This window comes from Pygocentrus nattereri, chromosome 26 (assembly GCF_015220715.1).
Source record: "Pygocentrus nattereri isolate fPygNat1 chromosome 26, fPygNat1.pri, whole genome shotgun sequence".
NCBI classification, from domain to species: domain Eukaryota; kingdom Metazoa; phylum Chordata; class Actinopteri; order Characiformes; family Serrasalmidae; genus Pygocentrus; species Pygocentrus nattereri.
The window spans coordinates 27,232,697-27,243,617 of NC_051236.1; the positions used below are offsets into that span (position 1 = coordinate 27,232,697).

The following is a 10,921-nucleotide window of genomic DNA, read 5'->3' on the forward strand; positions in this document are numbered from 1 at the left end:
AGCTGACCAAGGGCAACAGACTGGTGATGCAGGTTAGCTGCCAGCAGTCAAGCAGGTGGCAGAATTGTTTTCCTGCAGTGAATAAGGCCGCCTTCTTCTGCGCTGAATGAAAGATACCATTCATGCCGATGAAGGGACTTAGATTAGAGGAGTTTGCACAGACTTGCACTTGTTAAAAAAATGTCAACGGGTCAGACCACAACCACCCCCTTCTTCTCCTGAGTACATCTGTCTGCAAAGACATTCCAAGCGAAGCCATCCAATGGTACGGTTTGTCAAGAAAAGAGAAAACAACTGTTTTTTTAAAAGATATATATTAAAGTTTTTATTCAATAAGTGAAATGTTAATGGCATACAAAAAAGTCCCATTCCAGAAGTTCACAGCAACGTCTAAGTATGGGTCAACCAGTCTGAGCAAGGCGTCTACACTTCACCAAGGTCTCATATTTTCATTATATAACTTACTTTGTAATGCAAATCTTTGGCATTAATGTTCATGTCACTAGATACTATAAAAGGCACAATAATATACAAAATATATTAATGTCTTTTCTTTTCCAAACAGCCCTTTCTGTAAACAGTCCAAAGAGAGAGCAAAAAAAAAGCATTCAAGAAGCATATGACTCCTCTACAAATCATTGACCAGCAAATATTTTGTGTAGGAGAGCGGGTAAAGAGAAACAGCGTTCAATGACAGTAAGGAACATGGTGCAATACTGATTACCCACACTTCCAGTCTAGAGTCACTCAGAGAGAATGTGGCTTTCCATGGTCTAGTTAGAATGAAGTGTAAATGTATTAACCCACAGTTTACCACCTAGCCAATGCAGGTCTGCTCTTACTTGCAAATTCACATCACAACGTCTCAAACAGCCTTTTTGACCATGGAAATGTAAGTCTTTGAAGTTAAGACTGTAACATTTTTTTTTAAATAATACCACAACTTCTAGCTGCAAATATGGTTAGATGTGTCCATGTTGCTGTATGTAACTACTCCATTATTCTGATGCTCGTGGTAGAACCAGCTACCGTAGCTGCGTGGAAATAAATAGCCCCAGAAAGAGAATAGTAGCGTGAATGCCAGCCATTTCAAACAGGCCAGGGGTCAGGCAGCAGATAGCCTTTTGCACCAATCAGGAACATACCGCCACGCAGGGATGCGAGAAGATTAGCTTCAGCTTGTGAGTGAAGGACAGAGAGGCATGCCAGATAGCTGCTGCTAGAGGCACAAAATGATAATGTGGCATTTGAAGCATCAGTCCCTGACTGCCCCGAGGTTGACACGTCTCTTTAAGTGTCACTAAAAGAGACAAGTATGTGCCCAGCAGCCTAAATCCACAAAAGGAGGCTTCTCATTCCGCTGCTTAAAACAGGGAGAGAGAAGTCTACAGGCAGCCAATTATAATAAGAACACCAACTGTAATGTTAATTTAGTCAACGGGAGTGTCAGAGTTCAGTCAATCAGTTTTCACCCAACTATTCTGGTAAATAGTGTAACCCTAGGCCACTAGGATTAAACTACAGATGGCTAGCCGCAAACTTTACTATTCTTTTTTTGGGATGTTTAAGGGTAGAGCAGTTGCAACAGCACATGTCTACTATATGCAGAACGACCAAAGTTAGCTGTTATGTTATGTCTGTGCATTTTATCAAGGAATGCAGGATATTGTCTTACACGGAGCGGTATACTAAGTCGACTGCAGACACACTTCCCTTGAAAGAAATGAATCAAGGGCAACGGATGCACAGAATACAGATGGACTGCAAAAACAGACATTCCAAAACAGACATTCATTCTCTTATATTCTTTCTTATACCTTCTCACATACAATAACACTCTTCAAAGAAAAAAAAAAAAAAAAAACTCACACGGTTCAGCAGCAATTATCATAAATATAAATACAAGGCAAAAAAAAAAAGAACTCACATATATACTGTTTTATATGTTCTTATGCCATATCACAGCAGCCTCTTGGAGCTCTGCAGAGTGACTGTACAAGTACCTCAGATTGTGAGGCAAGCTGAGAGAGAGTCGCTAGAAGTGTTGGAGAGTTTTTGTCCTTTTAAGTGTAGAGAAACAGTAAAGGGAGCTCAGCTCTCCTCTCTGCACTGGGGAAAGTCTGGGGTTTCCTCTCTCTTTCACCTCCTCACTTCACCTTATCAGAAAACAGACTGGCTCCATAGGTAACCACCGTCTCAAGCACCATTCGAGATGAGAAGATTTTGCTTGGCAAATCCCATGTAGGTCATGTATTCAGGCAGTGTCAAGCCGAATGCAGTTCAGGCATAGGAGACCTGAACTGGGTGAGCTTTTCTCTCCACCGTCTTTAGATGAGAATCTCCACTACTTCGCTTTCAGCACTGCTGCTGCTACTCTTCGTCGTGCTGACTGGAGGTTCGGTCTGCTGCATCTCTGTGGCAGGTTCTGAAAAATGAAACAGGTTGCGAATATAATTAGACAAATTTGAGCAAACCCATATGGTACCCAAAGCCTGGACTCTGTTGAGTCCACCCTTCTCCTACATAGACTTCCTCTACACTGCTGTGCAGGTTACTCTTTACCCTCACTTGGTTCAAACAGAAAAACATGCCCTCTTTTTACAGACAAATCAAAAGACTAGACACTAATGCATCTCTCAGAAAAAACTGTACCTCTCTTGATACAAATGCTCATGTGGTTCCCTCACGGGTATCTCTTTAGTATCTTTAGTTTAGGGAATGTAGTTTGCTACCTACATTCTGTTGCAGCTATATGTTATGAGTTACACTGATTGTTGCACAGTTGATTAACAGGCCCTTCCTGAGTTGGACAAAAATAAGCAGGGTTGGCTACACAAATGCCCAAATTTGGCTAGTACCCCCACTTGTTATTTTATTTCTGTCCACAGCCCAGAAAACTGAGATTTTAGAGTCAAGCTGAACTGCAGGGTAAAGATTGTGGGCAGTTACACACCACAGCTGGGTGCAGGTGTGGACTCTGGAGCGGCTGGTGCACTGGTGATCTCTAACGTGGGGTTTGTTTCCTCTGACGGCTCGTCACACTGTGTGCTGCAGTCGCGGCTCTGGGCCTTGGACAGTGAATGGGGTACAGGGGGCAGTGTTGCAGCCGCTGTCTGGTCATCTGAGAGGCTCTTCCCTGCCAACACAAACAGAAAAGGAAGCAGTTTAATTACCAGCCCTCAAACATATACAAATGCTTCCCTGCCCACCACCCCACCCACACAAACATCTGCTCCCCTGTAGATACCCTCTAACTATTCTGGAAGTCCTATTCCAGAGCAGGGACATAAAAATGCATTCCAGTTCACAAGACTTGGGTCTATTTGGGGTGCAGTGCCGGCAGCTTTACTGACATTATTCTGGATGTGTACATTCTTTCCAAGGAGCTTTAGATAGCCGTTGACTGAAGGAGCGACCAGTTGTCAGGAAAAAAAGCACACGCTGTTTCAGGCAATCCTAAGCTTGCCTTGCCAATCTCTAACCACTCACCTTTGGGCCGAGTGGTGGTCATGGTTGTGACTGTGCTGATAGACGGGACGGATCGGGCGGGCCGGAGGCCGGTGAGTTCAGGCCGCCCCTGCTCACGTCGCGAACGCTGCTGCAGGACCTTAATCACAGCATCTTTCTCCAGCAGCTTGGCGTACAATGCTCGGATCCTGCACAAAACAACACCACACGTGGTTAACTTTCACAGCTATTCTTCATGTCTAGCACATATACTGGACAAGCTGTTTTTTCAGAACATTTGTTGATGATGTACTGGGCCTAAATTAAGAGTCCATGAATGTAAAATACCTGTTCTCCATCTCCTGATGTCTCTGGTTGGATGATGGGAGGACCTCGTTGAAGCTGCTATTAGGCGAGTGTCTGGGCGAATGATTGATGATGGTTGTATCTCTGTTTAGAGAAAAATAAACACATAAAACTATGTCAGACATGCTCATGAAGCTTTAACTGCATAAAAAGACAGTACTCATTCATCAATTCACTCACCTCTGGGCAGCAGCAGTGGCCGCAGCATCCATGGCAAATTGACGCATCGTGCTCTCCTCTAGATACTTCTGTTCCCAGCGGGTGATGTCAGCCTCCAGAGCTAATATACGCTCCTCTCTTTCCCTCAGCCGCTGCTGCAGAGAGGAGGTGTTTAGGCTGGATGAAGAGGTGCTGCTCGCTTGCTCGCCTTGAGACTGCCACTGAAGTTAAAGGAATTACATGACAGATGGTGAGTTTATATAACAGTCCAAAGCAAGTTGTCTTTCTCACATTCAACTGTCGAGTTCAGAAGTAAGCATGGATACGGAGTTTACCTGCTGTGTCCTCAGACTCTTCAGCTCATGCTCCAGCCTGGTGCGAAGCTTCAGCTCCAATGCCTCCCTCTTCTCACATGCAGCCTGCAGCTGAGCCAGAGCACTCTGCAGCCTTTCAACTTTCTCCACGTATGCTCTCTTCTTCCGCAGCTCCTCTTCAAGCTGCCTGTTCCGGGCCTGAGCGGATACCAAAGCCTGCTCCAGGGCCTCCCGACGCCTGCACCACTCTTCTCCAGAAGCCCTCAAACGTTGCAGCTCACGCTCTAGGCGCTCACGCTCCCGCTGGTGCTCCTCATCTACACCAGAAGACACAGAGAGAACAACAGTGAGCATCAACATTTTCTCACAATGCCACCAGGGACTTAGCACAGAGGTATCTGGGCATGTGTCCTCTCTGAAAAGAACTGTGTCATTGAGGCGCAGTGAATGTAGCAGACATTGAGCATAGTTGTTAAGAGGGCCACAAAATGAATAGCCACACTTAAGGTCTAGGGCGTGCCTGGAGCATTCCCCAGGCCTCAGCTTCATTCTAACAGATTCTTGTGAGACAACCTTCCCACAGGAGTCTGGGACAAAAGAGGACCGTTTGATTTACACATGCCCGTCTGGGCCGTAGGAGGAATAGCAGCATATTCGTCGCTGTCCTTTGACCCGACATACCAGAGATCCGGCAGAATTCCCAGACTACCAGAGCAGCCAACTGAATTACAATTTGGTACACCGAATTCCACAAGCCCAATTAGCACTTAACATCTCTCAGCATTGAGAGAACACACTTCATTTTCAGTGCCTTTTTTCAGAGGCTGAATGCTTTGCTGAGCAAGAAAACAAATTAGAAAGCCTTAATTTTTCGACTCCCCTCAGTGCTCAAGCCCTGCTAATACAACTGAAAATGCTGGACAGGAATGGAATGCAGACTTGCTCTTATCCACTTACGCACACAGGCGTGTCTTTATATCCAGTGGTACTCTGGAATGCCTTTGGGCCAAGTGGTAAACAAGTAATACAAATATCTCCTCAAGGTCAGAGAGCGCTAACGTACATATTGCTTAAAAGATATGAGAAGCTGGATCACATGCTCTCCTGAGCGAACAGTTAATTCTGAAAGCAGTAAGCATACATCACAATCTGTCATTTCAAAACATTTCTACACTTAGTGCTTACATAAATGGAGGCATGTTGCCTTACAGACAAACACTTCAGAGCTTCAAGGAAACCTAATTCCATTATGCAACAAAGTAAGGATCACTTTGAGCAGATTAGTTTCCAATGCAAGGCCCAAATTAACATTCTTGTTAGAGGGCTGAAATTCAAAGAAGGTTGATTCAAACAGCTTAACAATAGCCAAGCTGCTTCAGAGATTGCCAGTGCCATCAGCAACTGAATACCTCCTCTGGTATTGCAAAAAACCTATTTACTTCATTTTTGCATTCTTTAGCACCTCTATGCCCAAACAAGGACAGACAGTAAGCCAGGTCTTGCTTAAATCTGGAATGGGTGTCTGAGGCCTCCAGAGCAAGGTGCTCTGGGCCTCTTTGGCTGAGTGGTTGGGGGATGGGGAAGGGGGCGGGCTGGGAGACATTCCCCAAATGTGGAATAGCCCAAAATACCTGAAAATATTCCAGGAATCCAGGCCGCATTTACCAATGCTGTTAATAATGGCTAGTGCTCAAGTTCTGAGAACAGCTATCTCAGTTGGACAAGAGCATGTTCCCCTAGGCTGGGCCTCAGCTAGCACAAACGAGCAACTACTCATGCTGAACTCAACATGCCACTGTAATTTGTCACAGGAGAGCTGGCCTTTGCGATGCTAATGGACCACTTAATCTTGGGAATGTGATATGTCAAAACAAGAGCTTTCTCAGGAATCACAGCCATCACAAACATGCAGAGCAGTGTTGGTGAAGGAATGCTTAGGTATGTCCACATAACCAAGATAAAAAGCCTTAACAGCTGCAACATCCAGGTTTCGGCTTCAACAACAGATTAGGAGGGAGATATTTGAATAAGCTGAATTGCAGGAGGAATTTTTACTTACTCTGCTCAGCCAATTTGGCAAAGACGTGTTGGCTGTGATCTTGATCTTCCATGGTTGCTCTCTGTTTATTGGCCGTTTCTAGGCGATCTAAAATAAGACACAGAAGTGGAAATTTGAATTCACAGAAATCAATGTTTCCATAAAGTTGAGATCATACATGCTCACAGGATTTGCTGCAGTTTGGGAGACATCTACACAATTGGACTTACCCCTAAGGTCTCTGTTGAAGTCATGAAGCCTCTTGATTTCACATTCAAGTTTATTTCTCATGGTTTTCTCAAGAGTCTCTCTCTTTGCAGATCCTCTCATAAGAGTCTCATAAGCCTCAGATATCCTCTGAATCTCCTGCTCCAGCTAGAAGAAAGAAAAAGAGCCTTTTGTAATTTTTTTTTACATTCAATCACAGGAATTCCACAGTGACCACCTGAATGAGCTTAAAGGAAGCTTTGTGTGTTACACCTAAAAGTAACCAGGCCAGGATGGGTGAGAAAGGGAGACAGGGAAGAATGTGCTTGGCTGGACTGCTCATTGTGCTTGCCCACAAGTGAATCACTCTCTCACAGAGCTCTTCGGGGACTGGGAATTGAATCAACATTCCAGAAAGAACACTTATGAGTCCCAGGTGTTTGCACATTCATCTCTCTGCATGGCGGGGTGCCAAAAGCAAGCCAAAGGAACAAAGGAACAGGACGTGTTGAAGACATACCTCTCACGATAGCTAGACTGTATGCTGTAGGTATCATAGCATTTTGATAGGGAAAATGTTCAACAAAGGCCAAACACTATTTCATACTTTGAGGTGTTAAGCATAACAAATTGGCCAATCTGAGGTACAGAAGCTCAAATCTGACCAATACACAAAAAACAATGAGAAGACATAGGGCTTTTGCTCTGGGGTGAAAGTGAAAGAAGTCATTCAGTCTGGGAATCCACAGCTGTGGGGTTCACCCGTCAGCTGCTAACCACTCAGAATCCCATCACCAATCTCAGACACACTGGGATGAGCCCCGACATCTGCTTCAACTGGGCAGACAAAGGAGACCACAGAGAAACTCAGGGAAGCCCCCCTCCTCCTCCTTTTTAAGGCCTATTGATCCATAGGACTATGGCCTGATCTGAAGAATCCTTGTTTATAGACAATGTTTCTTACAGAAGTAAACTATAGACTTTCAGGAGCTCAGATGGCATATAAATAAACTAAATTCAAATTTGTTTACAGTCTTTTAAAGAGATAAATGACATGATACCTACAAACGAAAGTGGAAGCTGTACGTGGAAGCTTAGCTTAAGTAAACCTATTACATTTGTGCAAAACACCAGCCAAGGTAAACTAGTTTTCCTTCCTCAATTTACCATGACATTCTGGCATCACAGTACTGACACGACCATGCTATGGGGAAATGGCAGGAACTTCTGACATGGACAGATTCAATATGCTTTCAGGCACAAAACTAAATTCTATGAAAAATCAGTTACTGAGAAAGGATGCTTTCTAAATGAAATCAAAATCCTTGTGATCCCCTTCACTGCACACATTCCTACATGGCTAGAGAGTTAATCTCTTTGGAATGCAGCAATTGGCAGTGACTAGCACACTATGATTTCTTTCATCCACACCCACTGTAAGCCTTTTTTGAGCTCAAAACAGGAGGGAGCCCATGTGAATAACTGCCTATTCGTGTGTGAAGTTAACATATAAGCAACCAAGTGATTTCTCTTACCTTCTGCAATCTTGCTGCTTTCTCACTGTAGTTCTCCACTTCCCTCTTCAGCCTTTCATTTTCCTTTATCAGCTGCTCCATTTGAGGATTAGGGACTGAGATGCTGTAGCCTCCAACTATGACATCCTGGCCAGCAGGCGTCATCGTGGGCAGGGCATTATGTCTAGCTACCTGCGACTGGGCTGGAACATACCTGGAACAGACATAAAGGCAGGGTTAGTCAGTGTTTAATGAAGAAATGATTGCATGCAAAATACTGCCTGAATGCTGCATCATATACCTGTGATGCTGAGAGTGGAAAGCAGGAGGGGGTTCTTTGTAATAATGTCCATTCTCCTGCGAATGGCTCAGCATATATCCAGGAGATTTGAGCGTAAAGGGGTACTCTGGGGGTGGCCCACGCTGATCAGGCCCATCATGGATAGCAGTACCAGCATGGCTACCAGACAGCTGGGGGTAACTGTGGGATGAGCTCATGGGCACGTTGTCATGGGCACCATTCCTCTCCAAGGAGAGCTGCATGAGGCGCTCGCTTAATGACCTAGCATGCTCCCGTTTGAGGTCCCATGTGCCCTGGTCCTGCTCAAGCCCTGAATCTGCACCCGGGGTATCCAGACCACCCTGCTGAAGGCAAGCCTGACCCCTCTGTGAGGCCAGGTACTGCGAGTGAGCTTTGGCCTCCTCGTAGGTGGGTAGCTCCTCTGTGTGGAGCTGGTAGAGATGGCAGATGGGGCTTTCCGAGTGCTGGTAGTCGCCCTGGTGCTCCTGGCCCTGGGGCTCCTGTCTCGTGGACATCTGGAGGAACTGGGACTCCTCCTGAGTAAGGCTCTCCAGGGACGAGCGAGGGCTCCCTGCGCCTCCGCCGCTTCCACTTCCCCGCAGGGCTTGCTGCTGGATGGCCAAGAGAGTGCGTGTGTCTGTGGGGTTCCCATACCGCAGCTGCTCCTGAATTAGCCGGTGCAGCACGGTGCCTGAGGACTCCTCTGCAGTTCTCATTTCAGTCAAGGTTGAAGCACAATTGCGAATAAAAACAACACTTTAAGTAGTGAGCGATTCTCTGGCTTGACTGGTCAACCTGGGTTAGAAAAAGAGTGACCACAATAAATTAGCCTATTACTATTCACTAGTCATAAAATACACTTTTCCAAACAAGAAACGTTCAAAGTTAAACCATTACTAAAGTTAAGCCTGCTTTATCAATTGATCATTAAATTACTTCAGGGAAAGCAGACAGAGCTCTGAGTGGATTCCCCTTCATGCCATGTCAACACAGAATAATCCCCTCAAACACAAGACCCTCACCTATAGCAGCACACATTTCAAAAGCACAGAACACAGGATTAGAAACCAGCTATGCAGTTTCACAGAAAAAAGTCCAGCCATGCCTAACTGGAGACTGTTTGACCTTAGCGCATTACTGGAGGGTGAGTGAGATTTCTGCAGCAGCATTTGCGTCAGTGCTTTCCTGCTCCAAATTCCTCTCCTTTGCCTCACCTTCATGCAACTTACTCTTGGGTAAACCAAGAGGGCCCCATCTACAGCAAAAGAGCTGGAATGCTCTGCCAAACAGCCAATTACACAACCATGGCTTCACAACACGACCACAAACAGTCCAAGCTTGAGTCAAGTTTGAAAGCCATGTAACATATTAGAGCTTGTAACTTTCTATCTATGATCTATGGCATGGAACCCAAAAAGGTTTGGATCCAGATGCTTTAACTTGCTTACTACATACTCATCGCAGAGATTTAAAAGCCATAGACAGTTTGAGAGCACGACATAACTTAATAAGTAACTTTATACACTGCATTACGTCGTGGAAAGAAAGCCAACCTGAAAATGAATCCACACACACAGCTGTTATTTTGGCTGCTGACTCCAGAACTCACCAGTTCACAGACGCATGACGGCAAAAGAAGTTGAGGACGGTGATTGTAGCTCTTATTTCTCGTCAATAGGATCGTCCTTCACAAATACAAAGCAGTCGCTATAATTTCCATTCGCGTTCGAGCGCGGACGTCAGGCTCCGTGAGCCCTGTGAGCTCCTCCGGCAGACTGAGGTCGGAGGGAGGAGCCGCTGCTATTAAACCGCGGAGGCTCGATTGTTCTCCGCGGCTGGAATGTGAGGAATGTGAAGGCTGCGAGTCCCTCGGGGATTCACACAAACCCCGCCCACTGAGCCCGGATTGGCTGGCGCGGCGGCTGGCTCGGCTCCTGCGCCGGGATTGGCACGTAGGACATATGCATACATATTTAATTAAATCGCGTTTATATGAATTTTTACTCTGCTTTTAGGAGAAACTACACGCTATTCAGGGATTTAGACTAAGGATTAGCTGGTGTTCCTGCGCTTGAATCTACTAGTATTTCAACGCACTTTTTCTGATTGTGTTCTGTTAATATTCATATTCACTCGTGTAAACGTTCAATAAACGTAGCAATTAAACCAGTTGGTAAACACTGTGTGCGGATTGGCTGATACTACTCCAGCTCCAGAGCTGGGATTGGGTAGTCGTTTAAATTCATGTTAGTATGTTTATATTTGTATTTACACATATACACATATATAAACGAGCTGACTAACTGGTCACCCACTGACCGCAGGCTGGCTGGTGGTATTAAGCCTTCAGCACTCGGACTGGGTGGTAGTTCACATGAATAGATATAATATGAGCAGGACTGTTTAGTAGTTCTCATTGTTTATATTTGAATTTACTCACAGTTTAGAATGAACTGCTGCTCAGGGATTTTGATAAACTCTATCATTTTGATAAAGCTGCTTGTGTGTAATGAGGACAAAGGCAAAGCGTACCACATAACTGGCTTTACACCTCACACTTGTGCAGGATCAGTTG

At 45.2% G+C, this 10,921-nt stretch overlaps 1 protein-coding gene across 1 annotated transcript; it reads right to left on the bottom strand.

Moving 5' to 3' along the window:
* Positions 1 to 297: 297 nt before the first annotated feature.
* Positions 298 to 10,177, bottom strand: amotl2a (angiomotin like 2a). Its single transcript, XM_017698011.2, has 11 exons — positions 9,956 to 10,177; positions 8,347 to 9,141; positions 8,067 to 8,259; positions 6,555 to 6,699; positions 6,346 to 6,432; positions 4,308 to 4,603; positions 3,994 to 4,193; positions 3,796 to 3,897; positions 3,490 to 3,656; positions 2,954 to 3,136; positions 298 to 2,425 (listed from the first exon to the last, which is right to left on the bottom strand). The coding sequence occupies exons 2-11, from the start codon at positions 9,060 to 9,062 to the stop codon at positions 2,328 to 2,330; spliced, it is 2,187 nt and encodes a 728-aa protein (XP_017553500.2). The 5' UTR covers positions 9,063 to 9,141; positions 9,956 to 10,177; the 3' UTR covers positions 298 to 2,327.
* Positions 10,178 to 10,921: the final 744 nt, after the last annotated feature.

Bases quoted from the DNA above. Each gene is read 5' to 3' on its own strand.
- amotl2a (XM_017698011.2), bottom strand. From the start codon at position 9,062: ATGAGAACTGCAGAGGAGTCCTCAGGCACCGTGCTGCACCGGCTAATT. The intron at 6,433-6,554 runs GTAAGTCCAATT...GTCTTATTTTAG, and splicing joins CTTCAACAGAGACCTTAGGG to ATCGCCTAGAAACGGCCAAT. The intron at 2,426-2,953 runs GTGTGTAACTGC...TTCATTTTTCAG, and splicing joins CACACCTGCACCCAGCTGTG to AACCTGCCACAGAGATGCAG.